The sequence below is a fragment of the Dichotomopilus funicola genome (assembly GCF_033296635.1).
Source record: "Dichotomopilus funicola strain CBS 141.50 unplaced genomic scaffold C8A04scaffold_23, whole genome shotgun sequence".
Taxonomy (NCBI): Eukaryota; Fungi; Ascomycota; class Sordariomycetes; order Sordariales; family Chaetomiaceae; genus Dichotomopilus; species Dichotomopilus funicola.
The window spans coordinates 241,089-254,966 of record NW_026944044.1 but is presented as its reverse complement, the minus strand read 5'-3'; the positions used below and the strand labels follow the sequence as shown (position 1 = coordinate 254,966).

General features: G+C 54.9%; 4 protein-coding genes across 4 annotated transcripts; 2 read left to right on the top strand and 2 right to left on the bottom strand.

Annotated features, from left to right (window-relative positions):
- Positions 1–902: 902 nt before the first annotated feature.
- Positions 903–4,103, top strand: C8A04DRAFT_11452 (uncharacterized protein; the record flags this gene model as incomplete). Its single annotated transcript, XM_062776981.1, has 21 exons — positions 903–970; positions 1,042–1,059; positions 1,276–1,442; positions 1,517–1,540; positions 1,620–2,095; positions 2,151–2,193; positions 2,252–2,382; positions 2,458–2,476; positions 2,586–2,626; positions 2,682–2,740; positions 2,799–2,862; positions 2,962–2,975; positions 3,055–3,127; positions 3,188–3,200; positions 3,287–3,330; positions 3,389–3,404; positions 3,463–3,533; positions 3,597–3,648; positions 3,708–3,772; positions 3,826–3,938; positions 4,043–4,103. 21 exons carry the CDS (start codon positions 903–905, stop codon positions 4,101–4,103), a joined length of 1,632 nt encoding a protein of 543 aa, XP_062637930.1.
- A 270-nt stretch (positions 4,104–4,373) lies between these two features.
- C8A04DRAFT_36551 (kinase-like domain-containing protein) lies at positions 4,374–6,064 on the bottom strand (the record flags this gene model as incomplete). The annotated part of the gene is made up of 4 exons (XM_062783564.1): positions 4,374–4,421; positions 4,609–5,760; positions 5,850–5,931; positions 5,997–6,064. 4 exons carry the CDS (start codon positions 6,062–6,064, stop codon positions 4,374–4,376), a joined length of 1,350 nt encoding a protein of 449 aa, XP_062637929.1.
- Positions 6,065–7,091: 1,027 nt separating this feature from the next.
- On the top strand, positions 7,092–10,022 carry C8A04DRAFT_27745 (muniscin C-terminal mu domain-containing protein; the record flags this gene model as incomplete). Its single annotated transcript, XM_062780398.1, has 6 exons — positions 7,092–7,142; positions 7,227–7,319; positions 7,376–7,461; positions 7,529–8,157; positions 8,216–9,238; positions 9,292–10,022. The coding sequence occupies 6 exons, from the start codon at positions 7,092–7,094 to the stop codon at positions 10,020–10,022; spliced, it is 2,613 nt and encodes an 870-aa protein (XP_062637928.1).
- A 700-nt stretch (positions 10,023–10,722) lies between these two features.
- C8A04DRAFT_27744 (spindle assembly checkpoint component Mad1) lies at positions 10,723–13,176 on the bottom strand (the record flags this gene model as incomplete). The annotated part of the gene is made up of 2 exons (XM_062780397.1): positions 10,723–12,969; positions 13,093–13,176. The coding sequence occupies 2 exons, from the start codon at positions 13,174–13,176 to the stop codon at positions 10,723–10,725; spliced, it is 2,331 nt and encodes a 776-aa protein (XP_062637927.1).
- Between the last annotated feature and the right edge of the window lie 702 nt (positions 13,177–13,878).

Here is a 13,878-nt window from a genome sequence, read left to right as displayed (position 1 = left end):
ACGGCTCTTGTTCCCCACATGCCCATTGGTGACCAAACAACGGAACTGGGGTCTCGCGTCTCGTCTCTTACAACTCGCGTGGCGCAACCCTGGGAGACGAAGACTAGGTGAGCTTGAGGCGAGCCCGGGGAGGAACATATCTGTCCTTTCAAGAATCATAGGTCGCCAGACGAAGAAACGTCGACAAGCGAGGTTCGCGTAGTTAGTCCCCGCCAATCTGGCACGACGAGACCCGCGTGGAGGCGCCCTCTGCAGATCATCGTCATCCTGGTGAATGGGGGTCGGATGATGGACAGCACTAGGCAACGCTAGGCCTCTTCGGTTCGGCCCATTATTGATTTGATTGTGTTTTCGATGACATTCCCGATCTCCTCATGGTTGACGCGCCGGCACGGTCCAAAGTTGCCGGTCAAAGGGGAGCCCGGGGGCGTGGCTTGTGGGGGGTTTTCGCGGTGACGGTCGCGAGAACCGTTGACGAGGCCCGGATGGATGGAGGGGTCCATGTCAGTCCCGTCCCGAGGCGGCGGGCCCTGGAAGCGGGCACTGTTAGGTTCGGGTACAGCATCAGTAGTGTAGGATGCAACTTCCATCCGGGCATCCATGATCAGACCACCTGGAACGTCCCATGTCCAGGTTTTAAGCGGGGCCGCATGTTTAACGCTGTTGCACCGTGATGAAGCGGCTGCCCGGTGGAGTTAACCTGGCTTTTCAGGCATGAAGCCCGCAAAGCCCACCCCTCCGAGCGCCGGCCCGTTCAGTCCAAAAAATTGATAGGCTCACAAATTTTTTACTCACTCACACCTGCCCCCAGTACACCGTGCTCTGTTTTTGGAAACACCTGCCCCCGAACATCGTCCACTGGGAAAAGCAAGAATAAACACCAAAAGGAACGAGTATCTACCATGGCTGGTGAACCAGGCGAGGCGATGGCCCATAGCGCCTTCGACACCATTCTGGTGCTCGATTTCGGGTGAGCAACACTCGTCAAAACCCCGGCCAATATAAGCCAGGATCAGAGACTGACTACATCATATTCACCAGCTCCCAATACACTCACCTGTATGTTGTGCCCATCACAGTTTCGCCATATCCAACAACAAAAAATTGTTGCGGGCCGTGGTCGTTATGAATCAACTCAAAATGCCTTCAAAAAAAAGACCATGTCGACTGTTCGCCCCGCCCCACCCGATATGGCAACTCGAGCTCTCAGCTCATAATTCAACTTCTCGTCTTCACCCATCTAGTTGAAGCACACTAACCATGGCTTATGTAAAGGATCACCCGCCGTCTCCGTGAACTCAATGTCTTCTCGGAGATGTTGCCGTGCACCCAAAAGCTCTCGGAGCTCAAGTTCACGCCCAAGGGCATTATTCTCTCTGGTGGTCCTTATTCGGTTTACGAAGAGGGCAGCCCTCATGTTGACCCCGCCGTCTTTGACTTGAGTAATCTTCCTGCCCTTCACGGATGGTGCATATGTGTTTTTGACTGACCGTTTGGTTTTTTACCTCATTTTTAGACGTGCCCATTCTGGGCATCTGCTGTACGTGCCCAACAGACATTCTGTAACCAATTCCAATCACGCGGCTCGGAACTGACTTTTTTGGGGGGGTGTGCTGCAGATGGCATGCAGGAGCTTGCCTACCGTCTCAACCAGGACAACGTCATTGCTGGCACCCACCGCGAATATGGCCATGCCATGCTCAAGGCTCGGTCCATCGACAACCACGTTGACCGCCTCTTCCAAGGCCTCGAAGACTCCATGCGTGTCTGGATGAGCCACGGCGACAAGCTCGCCAAGCTTCCCGAGGGCTTTCACACCATTGCAACATCCGACAACTCGGAATATGCCGCCATCGGACACGAGAACAAGCCGATCTACGGCCTGCAGTTCCATCCGGAAGTCACGCACACCCAAAATGGAACCGAGCTTTTAAAAAATTTTGCTGTCGGTATCTGCAGCTGCAAGCAAGAGTGGACCATGCAAAAGTTTCTGGAAGAAGCGGTTGCCCAGATTCGCCACACTGTCGGTGAAAAGGGGCAGGTTTTGGCTGCAGTGAGTGGTGGCGTCGATTCAACAGTGGCTGCAAAGCTCATGGTACGTTCCCGCGCCCTCGGTCCTGGAGATGGGAGCTGAAAATGGCGACGTTTAGAAAGAAGCGATTGGCTCCAGGTTTTGGGCCGTGTTGGTCAATAGTACGTAATCCTGCAGGTCTCAAATTAACACTGACCCGGGCTAACGGCATCGAATCAGACGGCGTTATGCGCCTCAACGAATGCGAGCAGGTCCAAAGGGACTTGTCGGAGGCGCTTGGCATCAACCTCACGGTTGTTGATGCTTCGGAACGTTTCCTTGATGGCCTGAAGGGCATTGATGATCCGGAGGTAAGCGTTTCGTAATGGGCCCTGCCTCCTTTGAAAGGGTTCTATCCGCAGTAACGTCGCTGACTATTATCAAAGAAAAAACGCAAGTTCATTGGTATGTCCACGGCGCCGGATTTTTTCCGTCAATTTTCCGCCCGGAGTCAGGCTTCGCCGGATCTTCGCCAAATGGAAATGGGCTGTTTCGAAATTAATTGCATCAATAGGTGGCAAGTTCATCGATATTTTCGAGGAGGAGGCAATCAAGGTATTTCGCCCACCTCCCTTCTCAAGGTTTGACAAAGACATCTGACCAGTCATAGATCGAAGAGGCGGCCGTCAACGACACGTCCAAGACTGGCAAGATCGAGTTCTTCATGCAGTGAGTTTCCGTCGACCCAAGTAACCGACCTTGTTCCTTGACTAATGACCGTGAACAGAGGCACACTCTATCCTGATGTGATCGAGTCGCTTTCGTTCAAGGGTCCATCGGCCACTATCAAGGTTAGTCCCGCCACTTTTCTGGCCCCCAAACCACCCGAGTTTCCCTTAGAGGATGATGTATGGGGACCAGGGGCACTGACAGGTCTTACTTCTTCACAGACTCACCACAACGTGTACGCTTCTCCACAACAACCCCCTCAGGCCCACCCCCCCCCTTCCCCAGATTAATTGGTGCTAACCGAAGCTTCAAAGTGGTGGTCTCCCCGCGCGGATGGCCAATGGACAGGGTCTGAAGCTTATTGAACCTCTTCGATCCCTGTATAAGGTTTGTCCTGCTTGTCGCTTAAGTTGTTCCCTGGCCTCACCCCTACTGACGGCCGAATAGGATGAAGTCCGCGGTATGTGGCGCGCCAAAATTCAAACATCGCTTTTGGGCCCCACCCCTCCACTACCTCCGGGAAAACAACTAATACATGTTTCATAGCGCTTGGACGTGCCCTGGGGATCCGCGAGGAGCTGGTGATGAGAGTATGTCTGCGGTTGATTCGTCCATGGCGTGCTATCTGCTGACCGATTTCTGTGACAGCATCCTTTCCCTGGCCGTATGGCAGACCGCTCCTTTCTGAAATTGCGAACAATATGGACACTAACACTTATCAGCTGGTATTGCCGTCCGAATTCTTGGAGAGGTCACTCCCGAGAAGGTGGAAATTGCCCGCCAGGCTGACCACGTGAGCATTTCGGCCGTCGTTTGATTTCGGTGGCCGTGCTTTGTTGACCGTGGCTTACTACAGATCTTCATCACTGAGATCCGCAAGGCGGGGATTTATGATGAAATTTCCCAAGGTCTGTTCACTGCTGCCTTGAATGCACAAATGAGAACCACTGACTGACGTGCTTAATAGCCTATGCCGCTGTCGACCCCAGCCGCGCCGTTGGTGTGATGGGTGATAGGAGAGTCTACGGTTATGTATGAATATCGACTATACCCGCGCCCATGCTCTTTAACTAACGATTTCATAGATCGTGGTGCTCCGCGCTGTAACCACCACAGATTTCATGACGGCTGAGGCGTACAACTTCCCGTGGGATTTCCTTCAGCGCGTCATGAACAGGATCGTTAACGAGGTCCATGGGTACGTGCTCTTTCAACCCCACACCAGTCCCGTTCCATTTCTCATGCACGTTCCGATTGCTGTCATTCTTCCTAATCACCGGTCTCTTATTGACGTGAACCTAGGGTGTGTCGGGTTGTGTACGACATTACTTCGAAACCGCCCGGAACGATCGAGCTCGAGTAAGAGCTGAGCGGCCGCGACGAGATAAGCTTGTGCTGTTGTAAACTACGCGGCCGCAGAGTCTGGTGAGAGGCAGACGGAGTTAGGTGCATTGCCAGGAGCTTGTTATCAGACACAAAAAATTAGACTTGTGCGATGGTGGATGTTCAGGATCAACACCGAGAAACCCGATCGGTATCTATTGGGATCTGCGACGCATGTTTTAAGATTTGTATTTCTTCCATGCAACTTCATGATCTGCAAGGCACTGAACCACGTTATTTCTCTCCCATTCTAAGACTCGGACCAGTCAGCCTCATATCTCAGCCCTCCCCGCCACTCCTTTCACACATGGCAACTTCAATGCCTATCTGCAGATTAGCACGCCTGCCCCCCACGCAACTTCCATGATGCCACCCACGTGTGCCCCCTCCCCCCTCCCCGAGTAGCGCAACGTGGGAACGGACAGAATGGGCGGGGAGAAGGGTGAAAAAAGCACAAGGATGCAGGATATGAGAAAACAACTGACCTCCTTTGCGGTGATTCGCCATCCACTCTCATACCTCAACAACCCCTCCACCAAAGCCCTCCAGTCCGCGTCTGCGCCCGGCAGCAATCCAGCCCACCCACGCCCGCCCCCTCCGCCCTCGCCTTCTTCACCAGCTCCCTGGGAAACGATACCGGGAAAGATACGGTACATCTCAAAGGGCGGTGTTCGAAACCCCTTTGCCTCGGGCCAGGTTTGCGGCGTAGGCGTGCCAAGTGTGCGGAAGATACTGAGGACGAGGCCGAGCTGGTTCCCGTCTTCATGAGCAGGACGTGAATCGAAGAGGGTTGGGCCGCGGGCGGTCATGTTCTCGTTCTTCGCGTCGTCGTCGCTGTCGTTGTCCTCCCCGCCGACGTTCCTTTTTGCTGGCGAGCCGGTTCGGCCCGTGCGGAAACACTCGGCTAGTGTGGTGCCGGCTGCCCAGAGATCGACTCCCGGCCCGTAAGCACGGTTACCGAAGAGGGTTTCGGGTGCGCGATAGGCGCCTGTGCCGACGTCGAGGACCTTGTGGTCGTGTGGCTCGCCGCCCAGTGTGGGGGATAAGGTGGGGTGCCAGGCTGTCCCGAAGTCTGATAAGAGGATTTGAGAGGGTGATTCTGGGGTTGGGTGGGTGAGTAGCAGTGCGGCGGGCTTGATGTCGCGGTGAATGATGGACTCGACGGAGTGGAGATGATCCAGGGCGCGGAAAAGGGCCGTGGTTATCGTGCGGATCAGGGAGGTGGACAGGAATTTCTGGTGTTGTTGGTGTTTGGCAAAGAGGTCCGCGAGGGTGATTGGTGCGTAGGGGAAGACGAGCACGAAGTTTTGAGTGTAGGGGTCATGAAAGGTCTCCAGGAGTGTGATGATATTGGGTGCTTTGGAGGCGTGGAGGATGTTGAGGATCTTAACTTCTCGGTGCGGGTCGTGAGGCTCGATGTTGTGAGTTTCGATGATCACTTTGAGCGCGCGGGCTTGCGCGCGGTAGACTTGGGCTGTGACGCCGCTGGCGATGTAGTGACAGTTGTGATAGTCGCCGATGGTAATGCCCGGGGAAGACGCTACGGCGTCGTTATCCTCGGCGTCTGCATTAAGAGACCCTTCAGGCTGTATCGGCGGCGGTCCTCCATCTCCGCCCCCATCCCCCAATCCAGAGTCCTGTTGGTTGCAGGCTGCGTCATACTCTTCCTAGAGAACACAATTGGGCATGAGCCGTGTTCGTTGCTTCTCTTTGGCTGTCAACGTACCCTGCTACTTGATGCTTTGTATGCTTCATTCTCGATTTCGAAGGCGCTCCCTGTTAGGCCCGTAGCCGCAGACCATTTTGTTCTACAGAAAACAACCCATCTCAGCATTTACACATTACGCTGCTAGGGTTGATGTTTTATCCCCACATGTTCTGAATGTTGTCATATCTCTCTGAAGCTGTGAGTGAGCCTCTCCAATTCCTTTCGTTGGCCATTTCCTCGGAGAACAGATTTTACTCGGCGTTGAGTGAGAGCCGCGGCGTGTGGTTGAATTGAACGATGTACTATGTACCCAGGAGCAAGCTGATGGGTGTCGCTTGCATGCTCACTGTTACCGGGGATACCAAATCTCGAGTTCCGGTTGGGCATCAACAAAACACTGCGTGAACACTCAGGGCGCCGCTTGGCTCTCTCTGTGAAGGCCGGTTTAGCGGAGCAAATCGAGGCCTTGAGTTAGGGCAACCGGAAATGTTTTTTGTTTTTGTTTTGAGGTGAAGTTCCTTAACTGGCCACCCTTTGACTTGAATCCTGCTCGGCAGGCTCCGGGGATTTGCTGTGTCTTCAGTGGGAGGTCGGCCGAGCGAGCTTTCCAGAAGCGACTTATTATTAGTATCCGTAGAGCCCCGCCGCCAACTTGATGACAGGGGCGCTGAAACGGTTGGCGGTGGCCCAATTGGCTACCAAACCCAGGAGCATCGATGAAAGAGAGAAGCAGAGACCTATCCTTTATCCAGTGGTTCGTGTTGGCACCGGGAATTGATCGATAATGTCCCAGGAAATCGTCTTAGCATCTGTAGTTGATGTTTGGAGGTCGATGGACGAATCTCATGCAGCTGGCAGCCTAGCATGCGTCGGCCAACGGAGGTCCTTTCCGGGGGCCATGGAGCGGAGCTTTCCCGAGTGCTGTGAGCCTTTGGAGGAATTTCGCTAGGGAAATAGAAAGGTGGGGCCGAAGGAGCGCTGAGCCGCCCTGCGATTGGTGGATTAGGGCGAACCATCTCCATTCCCCGTGATTGACATCAACGCGCGCCGTAGTTAGGTCTCGGCCAGCTCGTTTCTCCCAGCAAGTAAATGTCGGAGGCTCCGTTCCCGGCTTTCAAATCCCCTCGTCACACGCACACCCTACCTATTTATCGATACCGCGGACTCTCGTGGTTGCGCCCGGCCATCAGTGTTATGTGTTAAAAGGGCCGTGTCGTCGGATTGTTCCCCCATTCGACTTCCACGAGGACTATTGGCAAGATGGCGGCCCCAGTCGACGACCTCTCTCGGTCGGAGTACCCGGCTATGCTCGTACGGCCACCTCCCATTGTCCTTCGACAAACTAAGGAACATTTTTAGATCGGCATGTGATTGCTAACGTCTTGCTTGCGGTAGGCCAATTTACAACCCAGCCAAGCTGTGCAAGCCCTTTCGGACCGAGTCAAGCGCATTACGAGAGCCAACCAGGAGATTGCCGACTGGCTTCAGGTACGGTGACAACGCCGTCGGCTTTTGGGATGGGAACAGGGCTGAATTATCGTTAGGAGCGTAGGCGAGTCGAAGAACAATATGTCGCTGGTCTGCGGAAGCTATTGGTATTCAAGGTCCCGAATGCTGCCTCTGAACTTGGGTTCGTTACGCGCTTCTGGCTTCTTGCACCCCGATTCCTACTCAAAGCTGACGCCGCATCGTGGTAGAATTTTTCAAGCACCATGGGACAAGATTCTGAGCTCCACCGACGGCATTGCCGCGTCCCACCAGCTTTTCGCGCAGCGTATCGATAAAGATGTCGAGCAACCTCTCCGGAACTTCCAGAACAAGAAGGAGATGCAAAACATGCACACGATCAGCGCCAACCTTAGCGCCATGGCCAAGGAGCTGGACGATGCAACCGACAAGTCGGAGAAGCTGAACAGAAAAGGAGGCAAGGCAAACGCCCAGAAAGTGGACCAGGCTGCGGCCCGACTTGAGTCCGCCACGCAGACGTGGGAGTCGCAGGCGCCCTTCATTTACGAGACTTTCCAGGCCGTAGATGAGCAGCGGATCAACCACCTGCGCGATGTGTTGACCCAGTTCGAAACCCACGAAGTCGACCAGGCCACCCGAACCCAGGCGGCTGCCGAGGAGGTTCTTAATGTGATGTTAGAAGTCAACACTGCCCAAGAGATCCAAAATTTTGTGCAGAGGGCGACGGCTGGCAAACCAAGAATCGAGCGTAAATCGACCAATACCCGGCAGGCCACTCCCGTGACTCCAACGGCCGCCCCCCCAAGCATTACTGCCGACGACGTGAGCGAACACTCGGGACCCCGAGAGAACCCTCCAGGTAACCCCACCCACTGTGCCTTTGATTGCGCCTTGTTGGTTTTCTAATGCCGAGATAGAGTCGAAGCTTCGCAGCCGGATTGGCACAATGCTCGGCCGGCGGCGCCAGAGCGTCCATGCTGGCTTTGGGCAACTGGGCTCCCCTCCAAAGAGTCTTGGTTCGTTTTCCCGTGGTCTTTCGAGCAGCCACAGCCAGACCCTCTCTCCACGGGCTTCATCTCACAACCTGGCCGACTCTCAACATAGACTCCCGTCGGTGGTCGAGAGCCCGAACCCGGAACAAGGTCGGCAATCCACAGCTGAGAATGAGCCGAGCAAGAAGTCGCATGAAGCCACGAATGGAGTTTCCGGTGGGGAAGGCCCCTCGGATGCCAAACAGTCACAACCGAGCTTGCTGAATGGGACGGCGGAGGATATTTTCGATGCCACCCCGTCGGCCCCACAGCCGCAGGGTAAGGAGCAGGTTGGTAAGGACTCGGATGGGTTCACAATACCCCCCGAAATGAATGACCCCATTTCCCAAGCCCAACGGGAAGCTGCAGCTGAGGAAGGCGACCACGTTTTCAAGCTGAACATTCAAAATGAGCCCATCCCCGAAGAAGATCAGGACGCGAAACAGGCAGCTCTGTCAAGTGTTGCTAATGCTTTGAACATGGGCATGCCATCGCGGAAGGCGGGCACCGTCCGGGGCCGGAGAGATGTCAGGAATACCGTGTACATGCCGTCTTTGCCAACTCACGAGACCCCCGAAAACACATTCCCGCTCTCAGCCTCGCCGTCGCTACCCACGAGCTCCACGTTCCCGAAGCCTACGCCTCCCGCGACTTTCGCCTCTGAGCCTAGCCAAGCCTCTGATACGCAATCCATACGGTCTGGGACTTCGTTTGGCGGCTCCTCCGCCCTTGCTGGCGCCGCACGATCAAAACACCCAGACATGGTTGGGCCATCATACGGTCCGGGGCTGCACTCGTCCATCATTGAAACGGTGTCTGCGGTCTTCCAAGAAGGAGAGCCCACCTCTGTCAAGATGAATGGCGAGATTGCTTTCTCCTACGTTCCCGACCCTGAGCATCCCTTTGCAGGTAAGCCGATTTCTTTCGTACGACTCTTATGGAATTCAAGCTCACAACTTTAGACCATGAGACCATCCGCCTCGACAAGTTTGCCGTCCTCGAATCAATTGGCCCTAACCGCGTCTTCGTAACCAACACCACCGCCCCCGACGAGTTCTCTATTGACCTTTCTTACCTCAATACCACCACACCAGCTTTTACCTACCGTGTCCATGCGGACTCCGACACCGCCCTCGCCTCTCATTGCCCCATAGCCGTCTATCCCGTCTGGAAACCCCAGGCTGACAAGCTTGGCCTGCTTCTGCAGTACCGCCTGAATCCGTCTTTCTCTCAGCACCAGGGGCCTGTGGTGTTGTCTAACGTAGTATTCATCGCCACTTACGAAGGCGCCCGTGCCAGCGGCGTGCAGACCAAACCGTCAGGCACCCATCTCAAAGACAAGCATCTTGTGTACTGGCGTCTCGGTGACCTGACGCTGACCGATGGCTGGGCTAAGATCATTTGCCGTGTTATTGGCGAGCAAAATGCGGAGCCGTTGCCGGGCAAGGTGGAGGTGCGTTGGGAGTGGACGCCATCACCGGACGCGGAAGCAGGGAGCGGGATTTCAGTGTTGCGGCTGTTGCCAGAGGGCAAGGGGAAAGGCAAGGCTACTGAGGCCCCGGAGGAAGAGGATCCGTTTGCTGATGCTAGCTCTCCGCCGGGATCGCCGAGCCCTTCGGCATCACCAGGGAAGGTGTGGAAGGATGTGCCGCTTGTAAAGCGATTGGTGGCCGGGAAGTACGAATCGAAATAATTGGTTGAGGGGTGAACTGGCGAGCGGACAAAACCGATTGAGGTGTAATTCAAGCGGGACCGAACCAATGATGCGTTGTCTTTTCCATATTTCATTAATGTCCTTGGAAGGCTGTTGATTTTTCCAGTCATACGGCGAGCGATGGATACCTAGATCGATTTGTTGATACTGAGGGTGGCAAAGGAGGCGAACATGTTTGACCACAGCGATGTGATCATTTTATTCGTGGTGTAACTTGGTGTTGGGAAGGGCAGGCGGCGTGCCTCAAAGCGGAGGAAGAATGCAGATGCATTTAAGTGTACAGAATACAGATGAAAAGTATATTCCTCGATAACTGATTTCCACGATTACATTCGAGTAATTCAGGGATTATGTATGTACAATTTGTACGTGGACATGTCCCCATTCAGCTGTTAGTAAAAGAAAAAGACGTCGATCTAGCACATCTTGAGATGGCGACCAGTTCTCTCGCGGTTATGAGGTGTGGAGCAACAGCAAGCACGACGGTCCGGAGTTATTGGCGATGGCAGTCATGATACATTCCATGTATTCCTAAAGAGCCTCTTCCTAAAACGCCCCCGGCCATTTCCATTCTTCCAATCCACTTGCCTTGGCCTATGCCTCGTACATCATTGACTAGGAAACTCTCGCAAAGATAGTTCTTATAACGCCTCCGCTTTCCTTACAGAAAACCAAGTCATTACCCTTCAATCCTTCCTTCAGCTTTGCTCTGCTCCTCCCAAAACTCCAAGGTCAGAGCCGCAAGGAAACACGGGACACATCCACGCTCGCGCACCCAAAACTTAATATTATCCCCGATCCGTTGGGCAAACGCGCTCCGAGGCCCACCACCGACCTTCATCGTGCCCTTCTCACCATCAAACACGATACTATTTTCGTGTTCGTCCGTCTGCGATGGGTAATACACGCTCTCCACGCGCATCTTGCCACCGGGGATGAAGGTGACCGTCCAGCCGAGCGTGCTGAAGACGGCTTCCTTGAACTCGGCTGACTTGGAGGCCCAGACTTCTTTGAGGCGGCGCGCCGACTTGTGAGCTGAGGCGGTCTCGGCGCGGGCATCGGCGATCTCACGCTGGGCGGCGGCGAGCTGGGAGGCTGGGACAGTGGCGAAGAGGGTGGGTTTGCGCTCGATATGAGCCAGGAGCTCGGCGTTCTCGAGTTTGAGGGCCGCCAGCGTAGACGCTTTGGCGGATTCATGGTCAGACGTGGGGTTCGAGCGGAGCGAGAGGACGCGGGTCTTGAGCTGGTTTTGAGCCGAGGCAAGCTGGGACGTGCCAACCTCGTGCTCTTTTTGGAGGAGGCGATGGGCGGTTTGGAGGTCGGAAAGCTCCGACTGCAGCTTGCGGTTTTTGCGCGCAAGTGCGCCGAGTTGCTCGTTCTCGCCGTCGTCGCTTTCGCGCGGGCGTTTACTCCCGAGCATAGGTTGGGCTGGGCTGGCGGTGGAGGACGAGTCCAAGGAACTGAGGTCCGCATGGAGCATGGTTACTTCGGCCTTGTACTTGTCGACTAGATCCTCAAGTTCTTGGATGCGCTTTATCTTCTGTTGGTCCACGCTCTCGGGTTGCAGGGTCATGTCTTCCATGTCAAACGTCTTAAGCTGCGCGCGAAGATATTCGACCTCTTTAGCCGCGAGGGCGCGTTGACGTTCGAGGCGGGTACGAGCCTTGTCGTTACCTCCTGTCGAGGGCGCTGATGTGCGCAGCTTTTCCATCTGGTCGAGGAGCCGAGCCTTTTCATCCTCTAGCGATTTGATGATATTGTCGCGGTCGGCGATCTCTGGTTGGAGCTCTCCCAGCTTCTCAACGAGTGACGCCGAGTGCAGACGCTCCGATACTAACGCCCTAGCGACAGATTCAGGGGAGTCAAATTCGTTCTGACCATCAGCGCCTCCTTCGGACTGTAAATAAGCCGCCCAGGACTGCCGATCGTTTTCCAACCTCTGTCGTTGTCTCCGCTCTTCGTCCAGCTCGGCCTGAACCGACCCTGCCGCCTCCAGCTTGCGTTGCAGTGAGCGTTTCTCCTCTTCGACAATCTCCACAGCCTTGTGAACCTGGCGAAGATGCTTGAGCTCAGCACCTTGGTCCCTGTTCTTTGCTTCCAGGTTTCGGATGTGCGTAACCTGGTCGGACAACTCGCGCCGGATGACAGCAATAGTCTCCGCATCACCCGTCTGCGCCTTCAAGCGAAGAACATCGGCTTCCAGTCGACCAATCGTCTCATCACGATCGGTTAGTTGTGATTGTGTCTTCTCGAGCACCTCTTCCCTTGTCCTGGCCTCTTCCTCGTGTTCATGGGCAGCCCGCTGCGCTGAGGCCAGCTTTGCCCTCAGATCAATCGCCTCCCGCTCTGCTATGCGCGCAGCCTCGTCCTTGGCGGCGTTTAACTCTTCCAGCTGTTCTTGTAATATCCTCGCTTCCTCCGCCGCATCTCTCGCTTTCGCCTCTAGGTCTCGTTTTTGCTGCTCTTTCTCCACCCTTAGTTCGTCCAACTCATTTTGGAGCGCCTCCGCCTGCCGCTGGGCCTTGCTCTTCTCAGCTTCCGCGGCTTGTTTCGCCTTGAAATCATCCTCGGCCCTTCGCTTGGTATCACGCATTTCATTCTCCATCTGCAAACGTGCGAGCTCTTTCTCCTGTTCGTAGCTGCTGATTTGGTAATGCAGTGTGCCTACCTCGGCCTTGAGCTCCTCGATTCGCTTCCGTTGCGTTTCGTACTCTTCAGCATCATCTGGCGGCCGGTTCTCCTTGCTGCTTTCGCGACTAACGTTGCTTCCAAGGGTAGCGGCCCGGCCCCGTGGGGGAGATGGACCGGAGAGGCCGCCCTGTCGTGAACTAGGGCGCGCCATTGTGCGGTTGGGGGTCATGGTCCCCGATTCACCGGTAATGATGTTGTAGGGGGGTTGTGTTGTACTGTTCCGAAAGTTGGGAATCTGTGAGTTTGAACCCATGTTAGTGTTGACCCTGTCGCGTGCCTTGCGATGATGGCGCGTTTCCTTCACTCCCTGGTTCTGTCTTACCCTTGATTCTCGAGGTCTTGGGATACTGCCGCTCACAGTCGCTCGGAATTGAGACCCCGCACTAGCCGAAGGGCGTCGCGCGGAGTCCGGGGGATCACCTTGTGACGTGAACGATCGCATCGTTGACAGTTGGCGTTCTGAGAAACGCGATCTGGGTCGACTTGGCGTCCGTGGATTGCAACACAGCTGTTTTGGGTGCCCAGGCTTGAGGGAATGGTGTTGATTGGCTGGGAGTTCGACATCGAGCTCGGGCCAACCTTGACAAAGCCCACCTTGACTGTCTGTAACTACCAGGTAACTTTGTATAGTACTCCGTACATGGACGTCTTCAAAAATCGGGAGAGTGAATCTCCCAGCTTTTAACCTAACAAAAATTAATACATTCATTTTCGGTCAACCTACAATCCCTCTAATCTTCAAAAATTCACCATTCGGATATTTGATACCCGGCGGACCAGCCATGAACTCGGCCCCGGGGGGTCCTGGAATAAATGGTGGAAAGATTTGAACGGGCACATATACAGTGGGCTTGAAAGAACTTTGCTTCAAGATCCCACTAGTTTCTCACTCAAACTAACTGGGGTCGTACATATGCTCACTCCTGACACAGTCTCTGCGAATGGAAGGACAATGATGGCTCTCTTCACGGGCAAGAAGAGACTTGGGCGTTCCAACCAGTGACGCTGAGTCCCTGCGCGAGCCCCGGCTTTGTGATGCCCCGCCAAGACAAGCCAATTCTGTGGGGTGCCTGCGCAGGGCCATTGGAGTGTCAGTGAAGCAGCCCTGAAAGCTGCTCAGCTGAGGATAAGCGACCTATGCCCC